This window comes from Ciona robusta, chromosome 3 (assembly GCF_009617815.1).
Source record: "Ciona robusta chromosome 3, ASM961781v2".
NCBI classification, from domain to species: domain Eukaryota; kingdom Metazoa; phylum Chordata; class Ascidiacea; order Phlebobranchia; family Cionidae; genus Ciona; species Ciona robusta.
The window spans coordinates 10,400,800-10,422,920 of record NC_143237.1 but is presented as its reverse complement, the minus strand read 5'-3'; the positions used below and the strand labels follow the sequence as shown (position 1 = coordinate 10,422,920).

At 38.2% G+C, this 22,121-nt stretch overlaps 2 protein-coding genes across 3 annotated transcripts in view; one reads left to right on the top strand and one right to left on the bottom strand.

Moving 5' to 3' along the window:
- The window catches only part of LOC149739304 (WASH complex subunit 5-like), a 31,647-nt gene that overhangs the window by 916 nt on the left and 8,610 nt on the right, over positions 1 to 22,121 (top strand). For both annotated transcript variants that reach the window (XM_089873949.1, XM_089873948.1), the window contains exons 3-23: positions 128 to 212; positions 513 to 613; positions 913 to 1,111; positions 1,644 to 1,796; positions 2,208 to 2,321; positions 9,115 to 9,286; positions 9,712 to 9,836; positions 10,385 to 10,514; positions 11,575 to 11,723; positions 12,047 to 12,180; positions 12,420 to 12,606; positions 13,162 to 13,302; positions 13,794 to 13,976; positions 14,256 to 14,333; positions 15,097 to 15,198; positions 15,783 to 15,907; positions 18,603 to 18,686; positions 19,401 to 19,582; positions 20,412 to 20,595; positions 21,084 to 21,227; positions 21,632 to 21,711. In XM_089873949.1, coding sequence (XP_089730075.1) covers positions 128 to 212; positions 513 to 613; positions 913 to 1,111; positions 1,644 to 1,796; positions 2,208 to 2,321; positions 9,115 to 9,286; positions 9,712 to 9,836; positions 10,385 to 10,514; positions 11,575 to 11,723; positions 12,047 to 12,180; positions 12,420 to 12,606; positions 13,162 to 13,302; positions 13,794 to 13,976; positions 14,256 to 14,333; positions 15,097 to 15,198; positions 15,783 to 15,907; positions 18,603 to 18,686; positions 19,401 to 19,582; positions 20,412 to 20,595; positions 21,084 to 21,227; positions 21,632 to 21,711 — 2,852 coding nt within the window. The remainder of the gene's footprint in view (positions 1 to 127; positions 213 to 512; positions 614 to 912; positions 1,112 to 1,643; positions 1,797 to 2,207; positions 2,322 to 9,114; positions 9,287 to 9,711; positions 9,837 to 10,384; positions 10,515 to 11,574; positions 11,724 to 12,046; positions 12,181 to 12,419; positions 12,607 to 13,161; positions 13,303 to 13,793; positions 13,977 to 14,255; positions 14,334 to 15,096; positions 15,199 to 15,782; positions 15,908 to 18,602; positions 18,687 to 19,400; positions 19,583 to 20,411; positions 20,596 to 21,083; positions 21,228 to 21,631; positions 21,712 to 22,121) is intronic.
- Positions 2,841 to 8,748, bottom strand: LOC149739305 (uncharacterized). Its single transcript, XM_089873967.1, has 6 exons — positions 8,231 to 8,748; positions 7,729 to 7,812; positions 7,224 to 7,342; positions 5,333 to 5,504; positions 4,817 to 5,049; positions 2,841 to 4,264 (listed from the first exon to the last, which is right to left on the bottom strand). Exons 1-6 carry the CDS (start codon positions 8,436 to 8,438, stop codon positions 3,665 to 3,667), a joined length of 1,416 nt encoding a protein of 471 aa, XP_089730093.1. The 5' UTR covers positions 8,439 to 8,748; the 3' UTR covers positions 2,841 to 3,664.

Genomic DNA, 22,121 nt, shown 5'->3' with positions numbered 1-22,121 from the left:
GATTAGGAGGTAATCCATGGCAGTCTCGAAGCTGCTTTATTGCGGCTGGATTAGCTTTTACGATGTGCAGCTGCAAAACACGGATGGTTTTTCATATTTTATTCATAAAGTAAATGCTTTTATTCAGATTCTTGGAAGAATTAAATGAAGGGGTTTATATTCAACAGACGTTGGAATCTGTGCTGATCAACCAGGATGGTAAACAACTGATGGTGGGTTGAGATAAATATATTTTGCTGGAAACTAATATATTTTGGCGGAAATTAATATATTTCGCTGGAGACAAATATATTTTGCTGAGGAATGGGTCAACTATCTATGGCGAAATCTCAAGCCCATAGCGCGCCACCCTGTTAAAAGTGAACCTCACACACATAGAAAAAATGGGTGTTGTTATGTTCACTTTAATTTACCCCTAAATTCAAATGTTTCAATTTCTATGTATAAAAGTAAGTTATTTTCATGTTCCTGAACCCCAGCAATAAAATAATGTTGTTATGTTTTCATTATAGTGTGAAGCGTTGTTCCTTTATGGGGTGATGCTCCTTACCATTGATATGAAGATTGAAGGATTAATAAGAGAGAGAATGTTGGTGTCTTATTATAGATACAGGTAATGGAGTAATATACCCAGGGGTTTAATATATATACTTGTTTTTACTTTACTGGGTTCAAGGCTTGACTCTATCATAATATCAAAATATCCTGATCGTGTTTTGAACAATTAACAACGGTCAACAGAGTCGTGAGGATATAGTTTCATAATTATTTGAAAGTTCCTTGTTTACTACTGAATGGGTCGAGAAAATCGAGTTAAAAGGTGTCCCATCTTCCCCCACACTACTGTATAAAATCAAAGAACCTTAGATTTTTTGTAGATTAAGTTAATCAAATATACTTCGTAATATACAGTGGGGCAGCCAGAGGTGCGGGATCCGACAGCAACATCGATGATGTTTGCAAACTGTTAAGGTCTACTGGTTACTCCAACACCCTTGGTTCTAAGCGACCCCCGAACTACCCCGAGGCTTACTTTGCGAGGGTGAATGTGAACCCTGTATTTGTGAGCATGGTGCTTGGAAGGCTAAGGTCGGATGATGTGTATAGTCAGGTGTGTAGTGGTTTATTCATCCTTAAAATCCTACTTTGGTATTTTGGCAATGTCATTTGTATTTAAGATTAGATTCCCACATATTGTGTTAGTTTACATTGCGACTCTGTATCCTTAGAAATACGCATTGGTCTGGTGATTTAAAAAACAATTCTGTAAGTTCTTTCTTAGGCTATTAAGACAAAAAAAAACACAAATCCAATGTATGGCAGATTGCTGAGTACTATATGTTCCTTAATGCTACCAGAAATAACATTTAAAAATTATACCAATGTTTTTGCAATCTGGCAAGGCATAACAGGTCATTAGTGTGTCTCTTTGAAGAACAAAAAACGTCCCCGCAATAAATTATTGTTTTTCGCCAGAAAACCGATTTGCAATATTTGTGGTTTTTACTTTAAAAACAAAAAATATATGTTTGTGTTTTTAGTATTATTTATACTTTCATTACGGTGGATAACAGGAAAAAAGTTGCTGAAATAAAAAGAAGTGCCATTTTTAATATTATTTATCACTTTTTGCCCCACCCCAGGTGTCGGCATACCCCCTCCCAGAGCACCGAAGTACTGCCCTTGCCACCCAAGCTTCAATGTTGTATGTGTGTTTGTATTTTGACCCAGACATACTACACACACAACAAGCTAAAATGAGGGAAATCGTGGACAAATTCTTCCCTGATAATTGGGTAAGTGATGCAACAGTTATTTACATGATTTTCTAATAATAATCAAGTTTAGAAGTTTAATCTTTTTTTGCACTTAATGTGTCATAATGTTCACATTAAGCGAAGTTGTTCCTTGATAATTGGTCAGTGATATATATACGATTTATTAAATTTATTTTTTGCCGCGTATCTGCCATAATATAATAAAGTTATGATGAGGCACACCATGGAACCTGGGACTTAGGCCAGAGTTGTCTAAGCATAGTCACTTAACAGGAGGGTAAAGGCTGTTTTAGCTGTAAAACCAACATATTAAACATATAGTGTCACCCCTGTTTCAAAAGTTTATGGCTAATTGCAAAGAAATATGACTTTATTAAAAAAACAACATCAAATAACATTGTCTGGCATTGAACGCTCATTATACACCAGGTGATCAGTGTATACATGGGTACCATAGTCAACCTTATAGAGGCATGGGAACCTTACAAAGCTGCCAAGGTTGCCCTGCAGAATACACTGGAAGTGGGAAACTGTAAGCAACATGTGAGTAGTTAATGTATTGATACAACATGTTTATATTCTATGTGGGTGAGGTCCTTGTCAAGGATCTAGGACCAGGGACTTTGGCCAGAGTTGCCCATTACCCTAACATTGTATATGTACATTCTATATGGGTGAGGTCCTACAGTGAGGCATGCCATGGGACCAGGGATTTTGGCCAGAGTTGCCCATTACCCTAACATTGTATATGTACATTCTATTTTATATGGGTGAGGTCCTACAGTGAGGCATGCCATGGGACCAGGGATTTTAGCCAGAGTTGCCCATTACCCTAACATTGTATATGTACATTCTATTTTATATGGGTGAGGTCCTACAGTGAGGCACGCCATGCGACCTGGGATTTAGGCCAGAGTTGGTCCATTACCCTAACACTTCACTTATGTACGTTGTTCCTATGAAGTAGTTTGGCTATGGTGCCAGACTACTGAACACATGAGGTAATACTACAACTAAATGGCTTTTCTTATAAAAATGGCAGACATTTCTTATGACAAACAGCATTTTTATCAAAAGTTGTAATGTTTTTACAGTTTATTCTGTTTTTTAACATGATGATGATACTGTGACTATGTTATTAATGGTTTCCTACTGTTGGTGCTACCAGGCATATTATAATGTCCCAATCAAATAACTCTTCTGGTGTACATGGCATGGAGCAAATGAAATGTTGGTACAATAAACGTTTTCACCAAGAACAAGTGTATAAGCTTGCTATAATGGCCTTCTTAGGAATTGTCATTTATGTGGTTTACTAATGGGTTGCTTACATATCTCCGTGGGGGTAATGGTTTCGTTAATTTAATGTAACCACAAAGTAAAAAATATTTGGAAAGAACAAAATGTATTTTAAGTCATGAAGGTTACAAACATATATTCGAAAAATCAAATCGAAATTGGTAAAAGTTCAGTTTAACCATAGTAAACAAAAATGGCTTTAAATTAATGAAAGTTACTTGTTTATCCTCGCATGGCGGGGCAACGATAGTCGTTATAACACCGTTGTTTTGTTTAACACCCAACATTAGAGATGCTACTAAAGTGAAAACAATCTTTTTTTCACCCGATTTTAGTAAAATTGCCCGACCTGACACACCATAATAGAGGTGCAAATAAAAAGAAATGTTTTCATTTCAACTTTCATTTTATCTCAAATCGTGAGGATACCGTTATATAATTCCTTAAATTCTCTTTATGTGCTACCAAATCGGGCGAGAAAATTGAATGAAAAGGTGTCCCATCTTCCCCCACTTTACTATACAATAGTATTATATAGGTGCTGCTAAGTTGAAATCAATTTGTTTCATTTCCAATCCACCTCATGCTTATCGTCGGCGTGAAGCAACTTTCACAACTTTGGGTTTCCGTAACCGAACCACTCGTTCCTGCCCGTGTTCGTCAACGACCACCCTCGTGGACTTTGATCTTCCTTTATTCTTCTTTTGCTCCTCAATTTGGAGCTTCTTCTTGAGTGTATACAAGCTTCTCATCAGTGTTGCGAGATAAATAAAGAACACCAACCCAGCGAAGCCAATGACGCCAATACTCAACCATTCCGGCAACACTACGCAAACCTTGCCTGGCACTCTTGCCCCTCCTTGTGGTGAGAAATACGGGGCAGGATGGTTCAACGGACACCCCCCGCAAGATATACCAACTTCCCCACTCCTATACAACCCATGAGCCAATGCCACCAATGAATTATTGTCCAGCCTCAAACTCATGGAATATAAAATCCTTTTATATTGTGCTGAATATTCGTATTTAACTTTAACTTCTGTACAGTTCTTCGCATTAAATCTTCCCCCAAATGCTGAACAACTATGATATGTAGTGTCTTGCTGGCTGATCACTAACCTATCGACATGAACTTCTTTGATTTTCCCCCCCGCTGTTTGGAGGGTTATCAACTTTTGTGAGGAACTCTGAAAACAAAATACCAATTTAATCCTAAATGATTTTATCTTGATTACACATGACAACGACAGTCGTTATAACACGGATTTTCTGTTTCATACGGTTCCGACGTAACATTGTTTGCATAAAAAGTCTTGGGTGTGACCCTGCATCCTAAACAAGCATATGTAACCTTGTGCAAAACACTTATTAATAATTGAATCGACCCAGTGGTTACTTAGGGGTTGTCAAAATTGTCAACCACACAGAAAATCACCCACAAAGTTACAGATGTGGTAACTCTTAAGCTAGCACGAGGTGTATGAAACAAAACACCCGTGTTATAATGACTGTCGTTGTCGCGCCATGCGAGGATAAATAAGTTACATACATGGTAACTTCTAAGCGGTCACGAGATGTATGAAACAGAACACCCAGTTTTATAACTACTATCGTTGCCCCACAAGATGTATGAAATAGAACCTCACCCATATAGAATGGCTCAGAACACAAAACATGCTTTAAATACTTTACAAAATTTATATATTTATTTAAAACACAAACCCTTATAATCCACATACCATGAATGTCTTGCCGCCATTGTGGTTACACATAGGTGGAAGGAATGCATTAGCTTGAATATAAGTGTAACAACAGAAACTCCCAACCCATACACCATACGCTGCAGCTGCTGCAGTTAGTGCAGTGAATATCGCACTGAATGGTTTAATAGCCTTCCTATATTTCATACTAGATACCACGGTATGCATGCTCTTCAAGGAGAAATACATGATAGAAACAGGTAGAACGAACCCTGTTTAAAATAAAACAAATTTTATTTAACTTTTTAATATTAAAAAAGTTTACTTTTTCAGAAATTAAATACAAAGTAAAAATTTTGCAATACAAAAAGTCTCAGAACACTGCACAAAACTGACTCGCAACAATGCACAAAAAAAGTTTTGCAAAACTGCACAAAGATGACTCACAACACTGCACAAAAAAAGTCTTGCAACACTGCACAAAAAAAGTTTTGCAACACTGCACAAAGATGACTCGCAACACTGCACAAAAAAGTCTCGCAACACTGCACGAACCTGCAAGAATAACTTTAGTGAAAATAATCAGATTGCTTGTGACCACACAACCCATGATGTAGTAAAACAACAAGTATAAATAAGCCGGTGATATTATGGCTAATAATAAAGCCATGAACGCTTGGAACAGCAAAGCTTTATGGGGGGATAACTTCTTTTTTGGGGCTGTTTTCTGGAATAATAAAAGTGTTTATTTTATAACATGGGTTTTTCGTTTTACCACATGGAGTATTCATACACCTCATGCTCACTGTCAAGTTATAACATGGGTGTTTTCTTATACACCAGACACACATGGTGTATTCATACACCTCATGCTCACTATCGAGTTATAACATGGGTGTTTTCTTATACACCAGACACACATGGAGTATTCATACACCTCATGCTCACTATCGAGTTATAACATGGGTGTCTTCTTATACACCAGACACACATGGTGTATTTATACACCTCATGCTCACTGTCGAGTTATAACATGGGTGTCTTTTTATACACCAGACACGCATAGTGTATTCATACACCTCATGTTCACTGTCGAGTTATAACATGGGTGTCTTCTTATACACCAGACACACATGGTGTATTCATACACCTCATGCTCACTGTCGAGTTATAACATGAGTGTCTTCTTATACACCAGACACACATGGTGTATTCATACACCTCATGCTTACTGTCGAGTTATAACATGGGTGTCTTCTTATACACCAGACACTCATGGTGTATTCATACACCTCATGCTCACTGTCGAGTTATAACATGGGTGTCTACTTATACACCAGACACACATGGTGTATTTATACACCTCATGCTCACTGTCAAGTTATAACATGGGTGTCTTCTTAAACGCCAGACACACATGGTGTATTCATACACCTCATGCTTACTGTCGAGTTATAACATGGGTGTCTTCTTATACACCAGACACTCATGGTGTATTCATACACCTCATGCTCACTGTCGAGTTATAACATGGGTGTTTTCTTATACACCAGACACACATGGAGTATTCATACACCTCATGCTCACTGTCGAGTTATAACATGAGTGTCTTCTTATACACCAGACACACATGGTGTATTCATACACCTCATGCTTACTGTCAAGTTATAACATGGGTGTCTTCTTATACACCAGACACACATGGTGTATTCATACACCTCATGCTCACTGTCGAGTTATAACATGAGTGTCTTCTTATACACCAGACACACATGGTGTATTCATACACCTCATGCTTACTGTCGAGTTATAACATGGGTGTCTTCTTATACACCAGACACTCATGGTGTATTCATACACCTCATGCTCACTGTCGAGTTATAACATGGGTGTCTACTTATACACCAGACACACATGGTGTATTTATACACCTCATGCTCACTGTCAAGTTATAACATGGGTGTCTTCTTAAACGCCAGACACACATGGTGTATTTATACACCTCATGCTCACTGTCAAGTTATAACATGGGTGTTTTCTTATACACCAGACACACATGGTGTATTCATACACCTCATGCTCACTATCGAGTTATAACATGGGTGTTTTCTTATACACCAGACACACATGGAGTATTCATACACCTCATGCTCACTATCGAGTTATAACATGGGTGTCTTCTTATACACCAGACACACATGGTGTATTTATACACCTCATGCTCACTGTCGAGTTATAACATGGGTGTCTTCTTATACACCAGACACATATGGTGTATTCATACACCTCATGCTCACTGTCGAGTTATAACATGGGTGTCTTCTTATACACCAGACACATATGGTGTATTCATACACCTCATGCTCACTGTCGAGTTATAACATGGGTGTCTTCTTATACACATTTCAGCAATATTAAAACAGTGTTGCCCCAATATTTCGCTCACCTTTGATGAGGTTTGAGGTTTTAATGAATTGGAAACACTGGTAACATTTGGTTGGTTGTGAACTTTGTTGGAAGGCAATCGACTTTCAGGAGATTGATTGTCAATAAAGTTGTTTAAAACTGTAAGGTTTTAATTGTTTAATTAGGATATGTTGCTTGTTTTTATGTTCACTGCATCATTAAGGAATCCGATATTTGTTTATAGATCTGTTTGATCCCTTTTTGGTTGTCGATAAGTTTTTGAAATTGTATAGTAGTTATGTGTTCTGTTTCATACACTTGTGCTAACTTACAAGTTACCACATATTTAACTTATTTATCCTCGCAACAACAGACCTTATAACACGAATCTTGTGTGTTTTACACCTCGTGCCCGCTAACTAGTCACAAAGTATGTAACTTATCTTCGGCAAATTGGACAAACTTTAGTGACCACAAGGTTGAAGCACTTACTTCCAAGTAACAACTTACACATAGACACATAACTTTAATAACCGAACACTTACCGTTTCCCGCTCCCCATATTTGTAGCAATGAACACCCAAACCCAGCTCCGGTAAATATTATCAAAACTAAGCTGATGGCAAGATCTGTTTAAAACATTTTTTAAAGTAATAAAAAAGTCCAAACTAAGAAGCTTTGTTTTGTACAAACTAAGATCTATGATCAAGCAAATAAAAATAAAATTTTATATTTATATACTTTAAATATAGATTTCAATGGTAATATATATAGCAAAGAAAGCAACTCTAATTATAATATATAGTATGTTATAACACCATTAAAAAATACAATAAATACATTAAGCTGTAACACTTTTAAAACAAAATAAACATTTAGGTAGTAGTAAATTTACATTATACAAACTTTATAAAAATTATTTTAAAAAAGTAAAATATCTAGTAGTACTGTAGTAGTAATACCAATAGAACTGTATAAAATATATATATAGAGTAACTGTATTAATTATAGGTATAATGCCATTAAAATATAATCAAATATTCTCACCTGGTTCCGACAGCTTCAACATAATCCCTGTAGTATATTCATAAGTTATCAATGCGTCGAATACCACATTCACCAACACCAGTACAATATTAAGAACAAGGTGTAGAAAAAACACATGGTTTCTAAGATGTGTTATAATCCTCCCAATGATATTAACAAAGTAATATCTCAGCCAGCCGTAAAATGGCTTGAAAATGACTTGGCACATTTTGAAGCCAACTGAAAATGTTACACCTTGCCCAATGTTTTATATTGTGTTGGTGTGAAATATTAATAAGGTGTTTGCACTCTTTGCATAACCATTAAACCTTTTTACATTTAATAGAGCAGTTATGTTGTTTATTATTTATGTGGGAAATGCTCTCCACTTGTTTTTATTTTGCCGCTTTGCTTTTTAGGAGTTAATTGCTGTGAGAACTAGCGTTAGTTTAAATATAGATTAGGTTAAACAAATACAAGAAAATGTTTAAAGTTAATTTGCCCATGTATGGCTTGCACACTTACAACGGACTGTTATATTGCTGTTTATCTATATTTCTAAAGTAGATTATAATGGCTTTTAAATCTATTAATTATGGAGTCATGCCCTTGCTTTATTTAAAGTAGGATTGCTATAGGCCTAAAGCCCAAGAAATTTTTATATAGGTCTAGGAAAATTATTCTTTTTTTAGCAAAATTTAGCATTTAGCCTTTAAAGAAAACCAAGCCATTGCTCTATAATTAAAAGATTAGAAGCCCAACATAATATACAATAATACACATTTAACTAAAAATTATGAGAAAACAATAACTTGTTTAAGAACCTAATTTCGTGGTGAATAAGTTGAATAACAGCTTCTAAGATAAGTAATACCAACTAATACAAATCATATTTTCCCGCACAGGCAGTGAAACATGCACGGCAACTTCAGAAGTCATTTAAAGACGTCGACCATTTTCTTAAAGAAGGTGTTCTAACATCGGACTATATGTTGGATAATATACCAAGGCTGATGAACTGTCTTCGCGAATGCAATGTCTGCATAAGATGGTTAATGCTACACTCTATTGTTACAGGTAACTTGTTATATTGACTTCTGTTATTCCTCATATGAAGTTCTACATAGCCCGCATAAACAGAAATTATAAAATCATGAGAGCGAGGAACCTTTTGTAAAAGGAGACATGAAATTTAAATACCTTTAGTTTTTTTTTCGCGATAGCAATATAATAGTGTAACTGAAATCACGTCTGGCAATTCTTAGCATGATGTTACAGTAAAAATTACAGAAAAAGTTTTATTCATAAAGATTATGCTAATAAATGCCAAGTTACATCTTTCTGCAAGCCAAATGCCATCATTAAAAAAGCCAATGGTTTGAGACCTCTAAGCTTTCTCTGAGCTTAAATTATGTTATGTTAATATTAATGCAAGCTTCAACCTACAGGTAGTAAGCTTGGATATAATTTAAATTTATATTTCAATGACTACTAACTTACAGGTAGTGAATTGATAAAGAAATGCAAACAACTCCGTGAACTTGTACTGACCACTACCACTGTTAAACAAGCCAATATATTTCAATTGCTACTTCATACAGCTCAGTTGGAACTTAAATTAAAAGAGGTATTTTGTATATTGTTTATGTGGAGAGTGAATGAATATAACTTATTTATCCTCGCATAGCGAGCAATGATAATCATTATAACACGGGTGTTCTGTTTTATATACATTGTGCCCGCCTACGAGTTACCACGTATGTAACTTGTTGATCCTCGCGTGGCGAGGCAACAACAGTCGTTATAACACGGGTGTTCTGCTTCATACACTTCGTGCCTGCTTACGAGTTACCACATATGTTACTTATTTATCTTCGCATGGCGAGCAACGATACTCATTATAACACAGGTGTTCTGTTTCATACACCCTGCAGCCATTAATGACCGCATCAGAGCAATTAACCTTAGGATAGGTCCACAATGGTGGCAGCGCCAAGCCTTGAACCTAGATCCTTTGGGCTACATGCAAGCGTGCGAACTGTCAATTAAAACTTCATAATTAAATCAATCTATATTTAAACCACCGCATGTGTTCAGTGTCTAATTTACCCTAAAACTGCTGACTTTGCAAGCCGAATATAAAATCATTTCCACATATATTTGAACCCACCCCAGATGTTCAAGAAGATGTTAGCTGACAAGGAGATGACTTGGGATCGTTGTAAGAAGGAAGGAGTTGAAAGAATGGACGAACTCGCTGAAGTTTTCTCGGGTTCCAAACCTCTTACAAGGATAGAGAAAAATGGTAAGTTTGCTTGTGGGTATCCCGTGCCGTGGGGCAATGACAGTGGTTATAATGCGTGTGTTTTTTATGCTAACGTAACTATGCGGTCTGAGGGTTCAAATCTCACCACTGAAAACACGACTAAGCTTTGTTTACAAATTACATATCAGCAATAATTAAATGATTTTATTTTTAAGTTATACTTTCATGGCAGAGTAATAACAGCCGTTATTTGGTTTTTCTGTTTATGGCTTACATTTTACCTTTAAAACCTTCTATTCTATTCTATTCTGTATGGGTGAGGTCTGTGAGGACCTGGGATTTAGGCCAGACTTGGCCCATTACCCCAACACCCTTGTACGTCCGGAAGTGACGTGCTCGCGGTAGTGAAGTTCTTGTTATCATGTTCCGACTCCAGTGTTCCGATCAAGTCCCGTTTTTTGTCCCGATTCTTGACCCGTATATATAGGACTCCACCTGCAGACTATTTCTGCGAACTCGTTCTCCGTTTCGACCAAGTCCCGTTTTTTGTCCCGACTCTTGACCCGTAGGACTCCATCGGCGGACTATTTCTGCGAACTCGTTCTCCGGCCCGACCAAGTTCCGTTTTTTGTCCCGATTCTTGACCCGTATATATAGGACTCCATCTGCGGACTATTTCTGCGAACTCGTTCTCACACGATTCGCGAACATCATTCGAGAACTACACTCGTACTCACAACGTCACAACCGGACGCACTTCCACAGAAGGTTTATCCTCGTCTGGGCAGCGAGTCACCACATATATGCAACTTTGTGGGTAATTGTTTGTTTTTTTCCTGTGTATGACTGTAATTTGGACAACCCATAAGTGACCGCTGGGTTGGAGCAATGTCCGTTAAGTGTCTTGCCCAAGGACACATACGCCGATCAGTATTAGTACCGCCGTCGAGCATCGAACCGGGGCCCTTCGGTTCTCGATGCAGACGCCTAAACCACTGAGCCACGGCGCCGGATCAAATCTTTAAAACCTTAATAGTAAACCTAGTTTTAAAACAGTCATAAAGAAACACTAATCGAATTCTAACTGCCCTCCTAACAGACCAACTGAAGTCGTGGTTCGAGCAGATGTCGCGTCAAATATCCTCGCTCGATTATTCTGACTCTACCTCCGCTGGTAGGAAGATGGTGCAACTGATGCAAGCGTTGGAGGAGGTACAGGAGTTTCATCAACTGGAAAATAATCTACAGGTTGGAAGCTGAGTGTTTTAATTGGTTGCAAACTTGTTTTAATCTACATGGGTGAGCAGGTTGTACTGTCAGCAGTTTTAATAACAGTCGCCGCTTTGTCGCTGTATTCTGTCTTTTGTTATTTCCCATTTTTCCCTTAAACTCCACTATCGAAAAGAAAAGTAAATGTTTTTATTATCATTGGATTAAACTAGTGAATCTGTTGACGGTATTTATATATTTTTTAACTTCGCAGCAAACTTTGCCGAAAAGAATTCTTCCTTGTCGATATATATATATATATATATATATAATGTTGTAAAAACATTGAGTATTCTTCACAGGTTCGTCAGTTTCTCGCTGACACCCGAGGATTCCTACATCAGATGATAAGGACCGTCAACATCCAGGAGGAAGTCCTCATCACTCTAGAGATCGTCGCCGATTTATCTTACGCCTGGATGGTGATGGATCAAAAGTAAGTGACCTCATGTTCACTGTCGAACACATGGTGTGTTCATACACCTCATGCTCACTGTCAAGTTATAACATGGGTGTCTTTTTATACACCAGACACACACATGGTGTATTCATACACCTCATGCTCACTGTCAAGTTATAACATGGGTGTCTTCACCAGACACACATGGTGTATTCATACACCTCATGCTCACTGTCGAGTTATAACATGGGTGTCTTCTTACACTCTATCCACAGTTATACCAGCAACATGCAAGAAGGGATCAAACGGACTCCATCTTTGGTAATTAAACTGAGATCAACTTTCCTTAAGCTTGCGTCAACATTGGAATTGCCATTGTTGAGGATTAATCAAGCCAACAGTAGTGACCTTATCAGTGTGTCTCAGTACTATTCTGGGGAATTGGTGGCTTATGTTAGAAAGGTAAGGGCGTTTGGTGTTTAGATCTATTTTTTGGTGTATATAACTGCTGCTTATAGTAGCAAGCAATACGATATCTTAAACTTAAAAAGGTAATGTGTGTATGTGTAGGGAAAATGAATGAATGAATGTATTTTCTAATTTATTTATTCTTGAGAGAGGCAACGACAGTCTTTATAACACGGTACGCGGAGCGTGATCCTGTGGTGTGGGTGATGTGTTTGTATAGAACTGGTCCTATAGTGGCAAAAAACATGATAACTTTATTATTTATCCTTGTAAAGTTGGGCAACAACAGTCTTTGTAACTCGGTATGAATGTTTTTAGCGAATTTGTATGTGTTTGTATTGCCCAGACTGCTGCCTGTTGTGACAAGCTTTTATCAAAGCTGATGACTTATTTATTATTTTTCCTCGCTTGGCGGGGCTATGACGGTCTTATAACACGTGTGTTCCGTTTCATACACCTTCAGCCCGCTTATAAGTTACAACATGCGTGTAACTTAAAGTTATATTGATTGACACTTACATTTGATTGACACTTACATTTGATTGACAGGTGCTCCAGATTATACCCCAAACAATGTTTGGACTTCTGGCACGCATCGTTAAAATACAAACCACACAAATACATGAACTTCCCACAAGGTTGGAGAAAGATAAGATGAGAGAATATGCACAACTAGATGCCAGATATGAGGTGGGCTATATATTGTGTGGAGATTCTATTCTATATGGGTGAGGTCAAAAGCGGGGCAATGTAGACCAGGGTGTCTCCATTACCCCACCTTGCACGTTTTATTCTATTCTATATGGGTGATATACTCCGTGTGGGAATACGATTCGGTGTGTCTGGTGTCCTACAGCTTGGCACACTGCTAAGTCTGTTAAGTGTACTGTGCTTACAATTCAGACCAGAGTTGACCCATTACCTCTGCATTATATATGCACATTCAATTCTATATGGGTGAGATCCTACAGTGAGGCATGTCATGGGTCCTAGGATTTAGTCCAGAGTTGGTATTTATGTGCCAACCATAATCTTAGAAAATTTTTAAAACGGACATCCTAAAAAGGCCAAATAAAAGGGTCCTAACGCTTGACTGACAGATAAATTTTCCATGCAGGTAGCCCCATATAGGCGTAACTTAACGTTTTTTTATGTTTGATGAACATTTAATTTATGCGCAGGTTGCCAAGTTAACGCACGGAATCTCAGTGTTCACTGAAGGCGTACTGATGATGAAAACTACATTGGTTGGAATTATTAAAATCGATCCGAAACAATTGCTTGAAGATGGCATACGTAAGGAGCTGGTTATGCAGGTTGCTCATGCTATGCATAAGATGCTCATATTTAACCCTAAAGCTAAGGTGAGGCCAAGTAAATGCTACGTTTTATATTGGCCATGTTAGGCAGAGAAAAATATCGGTACAATAAAACTTGGGGTGTATAAGAAAATTGCAATACCGGCAATGACAGTTGTTATAACACAAGTGTTCTGTTTCATACACCTCGTGCCTGCTTACAAGTTACCATGTATGTAACTTATTTATCCTCGCGCGGCGGGGCAATGACAGTCGTTATAACACAAGTGTTCTGTTTCATAAAAAAAGTGATTATACATATCATATTATTACCACTCTCCCCAGACAAGTGAATTGTTTCCAAAACTTCAAACTTTATCGCAAACCATGGATGCTTACAGGAGATCATTCGAATATATACAGGTAGACTGTGATGTGTATTATGTCCGCTAGGTGTAGTGACCACGCTTATTTTCCTTCAATAAAACGTATATATATTTTTACAGTAAGCTTGTTTTAACAACTGTTGTTTTGTCGCTATGTCTTTTCGTTAAAAATGTTTCTAAATCTTCACTACCATAATCGAAGAGACAAATAAATTTGTTAATATTATTATTATTATTGCTGTGTGGGGTGTTTTGGATCATTTATATAAATTTGATCATTTTTGAGTCAAACTAAAACTGATGGGTTGTATATGGTCATTTGAGGTTATTTATAGTCCTTTAGTCTGCACTTAAATCCTACAAAAAGTGCGTTTTTATTTGTTAAAAATTGCACCATTTTGTATTATTTACGGGTATAATATCAGAACATTTTTGAATATATTCTGCCATAATAACTTTGCATTAAACAAATTAATTATAACAAAGTTGTTTTGGAGAGTTTTCTATGATTGATGCCTCTTAACCCTGGGTCACAGGAACCAGTACAGGGACCCTTTTTTATATTACTTGCTGGTATTTAAGTTATATCATAACAGTTTTGGATATATTCTGCATTAATACCTGCACATTAAACAAGCAAATTGCTATTTAACCCTGGGGTTATATGTATACCAGTATAGGGACCCCTGCATTCTGGATCTGCCCCCCTCTAATACACAACAAAATCACTCTTATTATAGAAAACCCGGCATTATATATTTATCTCTGTTTATAATAAACACTGAATTTTCTTTCATCAGGATTATGTTGATATTTATGGATTGAAGATTTGGCAAAAGGAGATGCTTCGTATTATAAACTACAATGTAGAGCAAGAATGCAACAGTTTCTTGCGCCAAAAAGTAAATTGTTGTGTATATTCTATGATATATGGGTGAGGTCCTACAGTGTAGCACATTATAGAACCTGGGATTTAGACCAGAGTTTGTCCCATTACCCCAACATTGTATATGTACATTCTATTCTATATGGGTGAGGTCCTACAGAGAGGCATGCCATGGGACCTGGGATTTAGGTTAGAGTTGTCCCTTTACCCCAACATTATATATGCACATTCTATTCTATATGAGTGAGGTCCTACAGTGAGGCACGCCATGGGACTTGGGATTTTGGCCAGAGTTGCCTATTACCCTAACATTGTATATGTACATTCTATTTTATATGGGTGAGGTCCTACAGTGAGGCACGCCATGGGACCTGGGATTTAAACCAGAGTTGGCCTATTACCCGAGACACCCAGAATGCAACCCATTAGTGACCACTGGGTTAAAGAACATTTTTTTTGAACTACATTAATTAGTAAACATTACAACCAATAAGTTAGATTTGTTTTACTAGATTGTGCGTCTAACTATATGTTTCTGCCGTCCTGTCCAATTCTATCTTGTTTAAATCTCGCCACTTAATAAATGTAACTTCACCCCAGATCCAAGATTACGAGAGTTTATATCAATCCAAAGATATCCCGGTACCCCGGTTTCCCCCCGTTGATGGATCCGTTAATTTCATCGGTCGTCTCGCTAGGGAAACATTAAGAATAACTGACGGAAGGTAAGAGATTTACGTTGATATTGTTTACTTGTTTGTTTCATGTGTAGAAATATGCGTCATTTTTGTATTAAGCCGTTTGCCAAACTATTGTATTCTTAATGTGAAAACAGGCTTAGGTCATTAATGGCCAAACCAACCAAAAGTCATGTCTGCTTATCCACACACTGCAATAGCTTCAGTAACTCGACTGTGGGCATGGGAGTGGCAACCATGGATAAGTCACTCAAGTTCCCACCCATGAGGATATAAATGACCAAACCAACCAAAAGTCATGCCTGCTTATCCACACACTGCAACAGCTTCAGTAACTCGACTGTGGGCATGGGAGTGGCAACCATGGATAAGTCACTTAAGTTCCCACCCACGAGGATATAAATGACCAAACCAACCAAAAGTCATGTCTGCTTATCCACACACTGCAATAGCTTCAGTAACTCAACTGTGGGCATGGGAGTGGCAACCATGGATAAGTCACTCAAGTTCCCACCCACGAGGATATAAATGACCAAACCAACCAAAAGTCATGTCTGCTTATCCACACACTGCAATAGCTTCAGTAACTCAACTGTGGGCATGGGAGTGGCAACCATGGATAAGTCACTCAAGTTCCCACCCACGAGGATATAAATGACCAAACCAACCAAAAGCGATGTCTGCTTATCCACACACTGCAATAGCTTCAGTAACTCGACTGTGGGCATGGGAGTGGCAACCATGGATAAGTCACTTAAGTTCCCACCCACGAGGATATAAATGACCAAACCAACCAAAAGTCATGTCTGCTTATCCACACACTGCAATAGCTTCAGTAACTCAACTGTGGGCATGGGAGTGGCAACCATGGATAAGTCACTCAAGTTCCCACCCACGAGGATATAAATGACCAAACCAACCAAAAGTCATGTCTGCTTATCCACACACTGCAATAGCTTCAGTAACTCAACTGTGGGCATGGGAGTGGCAACCATGGATAAGTCACTCAAGTTCCCACCCACGAGGATATAAATGACCAAACCAACCAAAAGTTATGTCCGCTTATCCACACACTACAATAGCTTTAGCAACTCAACTGTGGGCATGGGAGTGGCAACCATGGATAAGTCACTCAAGTTCCCACCCACGAGGATATAAATGACCAAACCAACCAAAAGTCATGTCTGCTTATCCACACACTGCAATAGCTTCAGTAACTCAACTGTGGGCATGGGAGTGGCAACCATGGATAAGTCACTCAAGTTCCCACCCACGAGGATATAAATGACCAAACCAACCAAAAGTCATGTCTGTTTATTCACACACTACAATAACTTCAGTAACTCAACTGTCGGCATGGGAGTGGCAACCATGGATAAGTCACTCAAGTTCCCACCCACGAGGATATAAATGACCAAACCAACCAAAAGTCATGTCTGTTTATCCACACACTGCAATAGCTTCAGTAACTCAACTGTGGGCATGGGAGTGGCAACCATGGATAAGTCACTCAAGTTCCCACCCACGAGGATATAAATGACCAAACCAACCAAAAGTCATGTCTGTTTATCCACACACTGCAATAGCTTCAGTAACTCAACTGTGGGCATGGGAGTGGCAACCATGGATAAGTCACTCAAGTTCCCACCCACGAGGATATAAATGACCAAACCAACCAAAAGTTATGTCCGCTTATCCACACACTACAATAGCTTTAGCAACTCAACTGTGGGCATGGGAGTGGCAACCATGGATAAGTCACTCAAGTTCCCACCCACGAGGATATAAATGACCAAACCAACCAAAAGTCATGTCTGCTTATCCACACACTGCAATAGCTTCAGTAACTCAACTGTGGGCATGGGAGTGGCAACCATGGATAAGTCACTCAAGTTCCCACCCACGAGGATATAAATGACCAAACCAACCAAAAGTCATGTCTGTTTATTCACACACTACAATAGCTTCAGTAACTCAACTGTGGGCATGGGAGTGGCAACCATGGATAAGTCACTCAAGTTCCCACCCACGAGGATATAAATGACCAAACCAACCAAAAGTCATGTCTGTTTATCCACACACTGCAATAGCTTCAGTAACTCAACTGTGGGCATGGGAGTGGCAACCATGGATAAGTCACTCAAGTTCCCACCCACGAGGATATAAATGACCAAACCAACCAAAAGTCATGTCTGTTTATCCACACACTGCAATAGCTTCAGTAACTCAACTGTGGGCATGGGAGTGGCAACCATGGATAAGTCACTCAAGTTCCCACCCACGAGAATATAAATGACCAAACCAACCAAAAGTCATGTCTGCTTATCCACACACTGCAATAGCTTCAGCAACTCAACTGTGGGCATGGGAGTGGCAACCATGGATAAGTCACTCAAGTTCCCACCCACGAGAATATAAATGACCAAACCAACCAAAAGTCATGTCTGCTTATCCACACACTGCAATAGCTTCAGTAACTCAACTGTGGGCATGGGAGTGGCAACCATGGATAAGTCACTCAAGTTCCCACCCACGAGGATATAAATGACCAAACCAACCAAAAATCATGTCTGTTTATTCACACTACAATAGCTTCAGTAAAAGTCACCCAAATTAGCAAAACTACAGGGTATTTAACTGTTAGTTAACAATACAGCAATCTAATTAAAACCTTGATTCTGGGACCGCATAGTTTCCTAACTAATCATCAAACACACTTTAGAACAACATCGTATGTTGATTTGTTGGGAACTTGGTATGATGTGAAAACTAAAGTTGAAGTTGCTGATACCAAGCTGTTTACAAGGTTTGTAGCTTGTTATATATGCTGCCTGTTGTACAGAGGACAAGCTGGTTATAAAAGTAAAGTTGAGTTAGTTACCGTAGGACACCTATGTACACATACATCTTGCACTGGTCTCTTTCTTTTTGTTATTATAGTTAAAATTTTTGTTATTATAATTAAAATAAAATGTAATAAAAGGTTTTTTCAGGAGGTTTATTTGCTTATCGTTATATTTTTGGGGAAATGTTAGATTAAAAACCTCTGATTTAGAAAGCCTAATGTTGCCATTTCTGTGTAGTTTTAGGGACTGTGGTTTTGTAGCTATACCTTGTCTGTTTGTTATATATGTGGGATTATTATTTAAGGGGGTTTTATTTTCCTATGTTTGACAACTATGAGTGTAACTGTATTTTAACAATGTCACCCCAGATTTTACCCTGCTGTTAGCTGTCTATACAAACAAGCAGAGCCAAAGTATATTGCATTCACCACATTAATCAATGAGGTTCCCTATGTTTGACAACTATGAGTGTAACTGTATTTTAACAATGTCACCCCAGATTTTACCTTGCTGTTAAAGGTCTATACAAACAAGCAGAGCCAAAGTATATTGCATTCACCACATTAATCAATGAGGTTTCCTATGTTTGACAACTATGAGTGTAACTGTATTTTAACAATGTCACGCCAGATTTCATTAAAATTTATAAAAAATATTCGCCCATGTTTTTTCAGGATCCAGGAAGCACTTGGTGTGTATGGGTTGTCTGGATTAGATCGCTTGTTCAGTTTCATGGTTGTTCGTGAACTACAGCAGTTCATTATGATGGTACAACACAGTGTGTTGAAGGACAAAGCATGGGTAGATGTGTTGAGTTCCGTGCATAAAACTATAACTCCTCACCGTGATATATTAGGTATATATACTTTGTTAGTTTAATCTGTTTCGAATACGCGTGTACAATTTAATTGATGTCTGTTAGGTGTAGTGTTTATGCTTATTTTCTTCCAACTAAATGTAAATATAGTAGGATGGGGGAAGATGGGACACCTTTTCATTTCATTTTCTCGTACATTTTGGTAGTAAACAAAGAACATTCAAAGAATTATAAAACCTTGATCTCGCGACTTTCATAGACCATTGTTAATTGTTTAAAATACGATCAGGATATTTATATATTTTGGGCTAAAGGTGTCCCATCTTCCCCCACCCCACTATATGTTTTAACTGTAAGCGTATTTTACCAACTGTTGCTTTGTCGCTATATCCTGTCTTTGCATTTAAATCTTCGGCCCCCCAAAGAAAGAGACAAACTAGCTATTGTTAATATTATTACTGTTGACATTTTTGTGCATTCTGACCAAATTAAAGAGCAACCAAATTTCATGCACGGTAACTTTAGCAGCCCAAAGGCACTACCCAAAACCATTCAACGTTCGTTTTATTCCAACCTTTTTTGCTGCCCCCTTTAAAAGAATTCGTCAGGGTACGGCAGACAAAGGTTGGAATAAAATAACCGTTTTATCCAGATAAGCCGAAACAAATATTTCCCATTATGCCTGAGTGGTAGAAGTATTTTAATATTGTAGTATTTTTTGGTGTACCTGGTATAAAACGATAAATTGATGCCCCCGTTGCCAAACCCTGATATAAAACATTTGAATAAAATTAGTGTTTTTATATCAGATGAACCGAAAAGTTTATTCCACATAAAGGTAAACAAACATTTTATTAAAACTCCCCAGAAAATCCGTCCAAGATATTTAACAGCGTGAACCAGCGTGCAAATAAGGTGTGGCCGACTTTTATCGAAGCAGCCATGCGTATCGGACAAATTCAACTTATTCGTCGACAAATTGGAAACGAACTTAACTTCTCGTGCAAGTTCGAATCCAAGTCACTCGCATCCGGTGTTTATACGATGAACAAGTATGTTAAGTTGAATGTAACATCACAGGTTCGGCGATGTGGCTCAGTGGTTCAGGCCCCTGCATCGAAACCAAAGCGTCCCCGGTTCAATGCTCGACGGCGGTACTAAAACTGATCGGCGTATGTGTCCTTGGGCAAGACACTTAACTGACATTGCTCCAACCCATTGGTCACTAATGGGTTGTCCAAATTGTAAGCCATATCAAATTAGATCATACACAAAGTTGAAAAGTGTAGTAAATCTTAAGCATACATGGATAAAAAATGATGCAATTAGGCAAATAATACACATCCGACTGTGGTGTCGCGGGACTGGTCGCTTAAAGGAATTAAATGGGCTTTCCGGGTGTTGGGGTAATTGGCCAAATTTTATCATCGCATGGTAGGGCAACGATAGTCGTTATAACATGGGAGTTCTGTATCAAAAATGAATGCGAAACCCAAACTTTTTATAACTACAGCACGTCCCTAACCACCCAACTTCCCAGGGCGTTACTCACAGCAGTTGAAGCTCACTACAAAGACCCCGAGAAACCGTACCCCAACGATGACTCCATGATGTTTGAACTAACTTCATTTATTGATGGGATGGGGATGGGAGAAGTTATGAAGAAGATTTATATTACTACTAAGTAAGTGAGCGGGTTTAATGTTGGGATTACTATGGAAGTATTCAAATGGTTTAACAAAGGACTTCCAAAACTGGGTCCCGTAACGAACTTGGGGTTCGCCAAGACCAATTTTAGATAAAGTATTGCTACTGCATATCGCAAAAATATTAGAAGGACAAAATGTGTTGTAAGGTTGGGGAAGCTTTGGTTTTATGGATCTACTTTGCAATCCTAATAAAAAGTTTTTTTTTAGTGAGGTATCTAGTCATTTGGGGGTAATAGATCTACATCCCAGGTCTCAGGTGTGCCTCACTAAAGACCTCACCCTTATAGAATAGAATCTTTATTATTAAGCGTCTATAAACTGCCTATTAAATCCTGTGCAATTTTCCCACTTTTTTAAATCCTTTTATGACATCATACAGGCGATTGTCTCACTTCTCCCTCCTTTGTTTCCTCTTCACAATAACTCAACTACAGAAGTTACAATACAGTAAACCACTTTGTAAGTCTATTATGTTCACTTTGATAAAGTTTAAATATTTAACACTGGGTTCAAGGCTCGATGCTGCCACCATTGTGGGCATATTTGTCCTTTGGCAAGACACTTGATGGATTTTGCTCCAATCCAGTGGTCACTAATGGCTTGTTGAAACAATCCCCACTAAATTACATACGTGGTAACTCTTAGCGAGCACGAGGTGTATGAAACAAAACACCCGTGTTATAACTACTGTAGTTGCCCTGCGAGGATAAATAAGTTACATACGTGGTAACTTGTAAGCTGGCACGAGGTGTATGAAACAGAACACCTGTGTTATAACGACTGTCGTTGCCCCACCATGTGAGGATAAATAAGTTACATGCGTGGTAACTTGTAAACAGGCACGAGGTGTATGAAACAGAACACTTGTG

Excerpts from the sequence above, each read along its gene's own strand:
- LOC149739305 (XM_089873967.1), bottom strand. The coding sequence starts at position 8,438 with ATGTGCCAAGTCATTTTCAAGCCATTTTACGGCTGGCTGAGATATTAC. Across the intron at positions 7,813-8,230 it reads GTTGAAGCTGTCGGAACCAG|ATCTTGCCATCAGCTTAGTT; the intron begins GTGAGAATATTT and ends TGTTTTAAACAG. Across the intron at positions 5,050-5,332 it reads CACTAAAGTTATTCTTGCAG|GGTTCGTTCTACCTGTTTCT; the intron begins GTTCGTGCAGTG and ends TATTTTAAACAG.